This window comes from Pterocles gutturalis, unplaced genomic scaffold (genome assembly GCF_000699245.1).
Source record: "Pterocles gutturalis isolate BGI_N339 unplaced genomic scaffold, ASM69924v1 scaffold20780, whole genome shotgun sequence".
Classification (NCBI taxonomy): Eukaryota; Metazoa; Chordata; class Aves; order Pterocliformes; family Pteroclidae; genus Pterocles; species Pterocles gutturalis.
The window spans coordinates 3,603-9,414 of NW_010141342.1; the positions used below are offsets into that span (position 1 = coordinate 3,603).

The following is a 5,812-nucleotide window of genomic DNA, read 5'->3' on the forward strand; positions in this document are numbered from 1 at the left end:
AAATATTTTCTCTTCTCTTAAAAAAAAAAAAAACAACAAAAAAACCCAACAAAAAATACCCAAAAAATGAACTCCTTGGGTTCCTCCTGCGGCTAGCTCTGGGTATCTTAGGAGGGAGCAGAAGGACACGGGGCGGTCGCGATCCTGGAAATGAGGAATTTCAGGAAGGAGCTTTGACTTAAGGGTGGACAGATAGTTGGGAAAAATGGAAATCCCAATTTTTTCCATCGGTATCTGGTGTTTGTAGGCGTCCGTGGACTCTTTTGCTTCGCTAAACTGTTGATGTCCGTTAAAAAATATCGAATTATCTGGAGGTTGCTGTAGTTTTCGATGCCTTGGGTCGCTGCCGGGGATTAATCGCTGCGTTTGTTCCGTCAGATACGGGATCTGAAGGCATCTGTGCCTGGAGCCACGGACGATAGATGGACAAGCCAAGCAACTTCTGACTCTGCATCGTTTTCCGGGGCAAAATTCGATGGCCATGTATCCCACAAGGTAACGTAGAGGATTTTTTTTTTTTTGCTCAACCACCGCCCGATAAGGAGAGTTTATCACTCGAGAGCTTCCCTTTAATACGCGACTTAGAGGAATCAGCATCGCCCCGGAGAAAAATTTGAGGAATTTTGCAAGAGGTGGAAATTCAGATTGTTTCCAGATCATGTTTTGAGGCAGATCTCTCCGCAGGGAAGAAAATCAGGAGGAAAATGAGAGCTGGGAGTTAAGAGAGAGGTTTCACGGGACAGCTGAGCTCACAGCTCACTGGATGTCGTTCTCCTGTATCTAAATTATCCCATAAAATATCCCGGGGGAGCCAAGGCAGCGGTCTTGCCGCTGGAGCGATGCTTCAGCTGGCTCAGAGCCTTGAAAAGTTTAAAACCCATCATCTAAAGACTAAAATTTGGTGTGTTAGTGGGTCGGTGTTGGGTTTAGGCCGGTAAAGCAGCAGAGCTCAGGCTTTAGGGAGAGATTTGAGACCGGCTGCGGTGTTACGGGGACTTGGACGCAACAGGTAAAATCCAACAAAAATTTCATCTCTCGGGCTCCCCGTCCCTTGCTGCGTCCAGACCAGAACCAGAGCCACAGAGCTGCTCCACGGCAGCAGAATAGAAACCCAAACCCGTGGCCAGATGGTTGCCGTGAGCTTTTTTTCAAGATCCCAATCAGTTCTCAATCCTAAACCCAATTGGTTCTGCCCCAGCTGAGAAGGGACAGGGTAACCCCAAGAGCGGAGAGATGGAGAACACTTTCTTCCTCGTTTTCCCCCAGGTATCACTTGAAATTAGTCAATAACGAGGCTCTTAATTAGTCCCAAACGATGTATAGTGCTCTTTAATTAATAGTTGAACATCTTAAGCTTAATACGTGCTCGGCGTGAAATTAGACGAAGGCTGCAGGTCACGGAGGGTGGCGTTACCCGCGGAATGTCCAGCGAGGGGGAAGTTTCTTACCCCGGGATACGGAATGCTGACATCATTCGTTGGGGCAACGCAACGCTGTCTCTCGGCGAGCCGGGGCACGAGGTCTAGTTGCCCGAGTTAGTCTGGCGGATATCCGCGGGTTTATTTTTAAGCTGCGCCTTGTACCAAAAACCTGGGGTTGAAGTGACCTCGTCTCCCTTCTCCTCGTTCGCAGGGTGTCCGGTGAGGAATGTAATGGGATCAACAGCATGTCGGCGGAGAGCGGCCCTGGAACGCGACTGAGGAATTTACCGGTGATGGGGGACGGACTGGAAACCACCCAAATGTCTACGACGCAATCCCAGGCTCAACCTCAGCCAGGCAGCGCCGTAGGCGTGAATCCCCCACCGCCGGAGACCTCCAACCCCAACAAACCCAAGCGCCAGACCAACCAGCTGCAGTATCTGCTCAAGGTGGTGCTGAAGACGCTGTGGAAGCACCAGTTTGCGTGGCCTTTCCAGCAGCCCGTGGACGCCGTCAAGCTGAACCTCCCCGTAAGTAGAGGTCGAGGGACCAGACGATGGGGCTTGGTGGAAGGAGGGAGACTGGTTGGGGCTGGTATCCGACCTTCCGGAGTCACAGAATCCAGCTTTAATGGTTGGACTTGATCCAGCGGTTGGATTCGATGGTTTAATGGTTGGACTTGATGATCTAACGGTTGGTTTTGATGGTTTAATGGTTGGACTTGATCCAGTGTTTGGACTCGATGATCCAATGGTTGGACTCGATGATCCAGCAGTTGGACTCGGGGATCCAACGGGTGGACTCAATGGTCTGACGGTTGGACTCGATGATCCAACAGTTGGTTTTGATGGTTTGATGGTTGGACTTGATCCAGTGTTTGGACTCGATGATCTAACGGTTGGACTCGATGATCTAACGGTTGGACTCGATGATCTAACGGTTAGACTTGATCCAGTGGTTGGACTTGATGATCTAATGGTTGGACTTGATCCAGTGGTTGGACTCGATGATCCATCGGCTGGACTTGATGATCCAGTGGTTGGACTCGATGATCCAACGGTTGGACTCGATGGTTTAATGGTTGGACTCAATCCAGTGGTTGGATTCGATGATCCAACGGTTGGACTCGATGATCTTAAGGCTCTTTTCCAACCCCAGTGATTCTGTGATCTTCTAGAAAACACACCAGGAGGGATCTCCAGTGGCTCAGCTGCTGCTTTGCCTTTTACCACCCTCCTCTTTCCGCCAGGATGCGGAGAAGGAAATAGGAATTCGATTTTAGGCGTCAGGGAGGGCGAGGCTGCAGCCCTTTGTCCCCCAGTCAAGCACCAAAAATTATTAAGCACCAGAAATTCTTGAGCACAGAGAATTAAGCATCAAAAATTACTAAACATCAAAAATTATTCAGCACCAAAAATTGTTGGAAGGTCTCCCTGGAGCCTTCTCCTTGAACAACCCCAGCTCCCTCAGCCTGTCCTCATACCGGTGGAAATCCTCGGATGAGGAGAACGAGAAAAATCTGGAGGACGTAGGAAGAACGGCCGAGGGATCTAGGGGGGGTTAATCTGGAGAAAAGGAGGCGGAGGGGAGACCTCATCCCACCTGGAAGGAGGTTGTTGGGGTCGGTGTTGTGAGGAAACAGCCTCAATTTGCACCAGGAGAGGTTCCGATGGGATATTGGGAACAACTCCGGCACCCAAAGCGTTGTCCAGCGCGGGGACAGGCTGCCCGGGGACATCCCCGGAGAGGTTCAAACGCCGCGTCACCGTAGCACTCGGGGACGGAGTTGGCAGCGTTGGGTTGACGGTTGGACTCAGTCTTCAAGGTCTTTTCCAACCTCAATAGTTCTGTGGTTCTAAATCACCAACATCACCAAAAAAAAATAAAATCGGAGCATGATTTTGAGATGGTTTGTTAAAGTAAATCACGGCAGCGGCTCCTCTGCCCTGTGGGTGGTTCAGACTCTTCCAGCTCCCACCAGAAGAGGTTTGTTCCCTTCCTCCCTCGAGTTACTCTCCTTTGACAGAGGTATTTTTGCATAAAACTCCTTTTTTTCTCCATTTTTTAACACACAGTATCTCTAAATACACGATCTTTAACCCAAACATTTAATTTCTATTCAAAATAGAAATTTTAATTTAATTTCTTCCCGGCTATTTAATTTCTTCCCGGCCGGAGCGAGCTCCCTGTTGAATCTGGAGAGTGCCGATTCTATGGCGACCCCGTTTCCAACCCTCTTGATTTTTTTTTTTTCCTCCTTAAATTATACCTAAAAATAGCAACACCTTCTCCTGCCTTAATCCGGACGTGTTTAAGGGGCTGGAATAAATCCGATTTCCCCGCTTCTTGCCTCCTGTGACCTCCTGCTCCAGCTCATGCATCCAATAGGAATTACTCAGCACCGTTACCAACCAAAAAAATCCAGAATTTAGGAAATTTTGGGGTCTCTGGGGTTAAATTATTCCTCTCCCTAAGGTTTATCCTGCTGTTTAACTAAAATTCCCAACGGAGAAGCTGATGGTGACAAAATCCGGCAGCAAAATCCCTGCTGGGTTTGGAGGATCTCGCCACGGCGGGAATGAGCCGGAGGAATCCCCGACCGTCATCTCCGTGCAAAAACCCGCGATGTTTTATTTCCCGCGCCGACGTCTCCCTCTTTGCCCTTTTTGCAGGATTATTATAAGATAATTAAAACGCCGATGGATATGGGAACAATAAAGAAACGCTTGGAGAATAACTACTACTGGAACGCTCAAGAATGTATCCAGGATTTTAACACGATGTTTACAAACTGCTACATCTACAATAAGGTACGAAAAGTTCCCCAGGCTGTGTGGTAAGATTTTTGGGTTTGTTTTTTTTTTTTTTTCCCCAAGGGAAATCTTCCGCGTCATAGAACGGTTTGGGTTGGAAGGGACCTTGATGACCATTGAGTTGACCATTGACCATCTGCTCCCCCACCTCCCACCAGCCCGGGTTGCCCAAAGCCTCATCCAGCCTGGTCCTGAACCCCTCAGGGATGGGCCATCCACAGCTTCTCTGGGCAACCTGGGCCACTGCCTCACCCCCCTCCTGTAGCCCCCTTTCACCCCTGGAAGGTGCTCCAAGGTCTCTTCTTCTCCTTGAACACCCCCAACTCTCTCAGCCTGTCCTCGCGCGGGAGCTGCTCCAGCCTCGGACCATCTCTGTGGCTCCTCTGGCCCCGCTCCAGCAGTCCGTCCAGCAGCTCCAGGTCTTTTTTCTGTTGGGGTCCAGAGCGGAGCAGACGGGGACAATCCCCTCCTTCCACCTCCTGCTCACGCTTCTTTTGGTGCCCCCAGGACACGGGGGGGTTCTGGGCTCCAGCATGTTGCCGGCTCATGTTGAGCTTCTCATCCCCCAACACCCCCAAGTCCTTCTCCTCCGCTGCTCCTCGTGGGGTTTTATCTCTCAGACGTGGATTTCTCCGCGTTATTCCGACAAATCGCATCCCGTATGCCTTTGGGCTGCGCCGTGGTGGAAATAGTGATGCTGAAGAGGGTGAAAATATGAAATCAACTCTCTGGGAATATTTCCATTTAGATATTTATTGATATAAAGGCAGATTTGTCCCCAAATTCTTTGCCTGATTTCTCATCTGTTTTTCCACCAGCCAGGGGATGACATAGTCTTAATGGCAGAAGCTCTGGAAAAACTTTTCTTGCAAAAAATCTCCGAGATGACCCAGGAGGAGACGGAGATCGTCATCGCGCAGACGAAGGGAAGAGGCCGCGCGAGGAAGGAAGCAGGTACGGCCGCTCGCTCGGGTCACGGCGCCGGCTTCACCCCGCGCCCCAGCGCAGGGACCTGGCTTCATCCTGCCTAAATGAGGGCGTTTCATTCATTAAACCGCGGGATCGCCCTCGTTTTGGGGCCTCGGTTTGGTGAGCAAAGCGTCGAAAACAGGGCGGGAGGGAGGGGGATGGCATAAAGCTTCTCGTCCGTGGCTTCTGGGAAAAATTTTTGGGATGGAGGAGGGTTGGGGACAGACTCTGCAGGAAATCCAGAGCCGCCGGGGCACGAGGAGTTATCCTGCTGGTGGAACGTCGTCGTTCCCGGCTTTTCCACGAAGATAAAAAGCCAAGAGCGACACTCAAAGCCAAGAACGCTGAGATGATGGAAACCCGCATGAATTCCGTCGTATCAAACCTCCGGGAGTTTCACAGCCACCTTCACGCCCTCCCGGCTGGACTCTGTGCCGTCAAAAAGCCGCGTTGCGTCCCCCGAGGAACCGATCGGTAAAATGATGTTTGTTAAGATCTTGAGGCATTATGTTCATTATGTCGTTTGTTTTTTTTTTTTTTTTAAATTTTGCTCCCAGATTAGGAATTTACAGCATCCAAATTTACCATTTTTCTCACTTAATCCAACCC

General features: G+C 50.2%; 1 protein-coding gene across 1 annotated transcript; it reads left to right on the forward strand.

Moving 5' to 3' along the window:
- Nucleotides 1-374: 374 nt before the first annotated feature.
- On the forward strand, nucleotides 375-5,188 carry LOC104469481 (bromodomain-containing protein 4-like; the record flags this gene model as incomplete). The annotated part of the gene is made up of 4 exons (XM_010083993.1): nucleotides 375-495; nucleotides 1,633-1,951; nucleotides 4,094-4,231; nucleotides 5,053-5,188. Coding segments are annotated over exons 1-4 (613 nt in total), but the record flags the coding sequence as incomplete, so codon positions are not given.
- Between the last annotated feature and the right edge of the window lie 624 nt (nucleotides 5,189-5,812).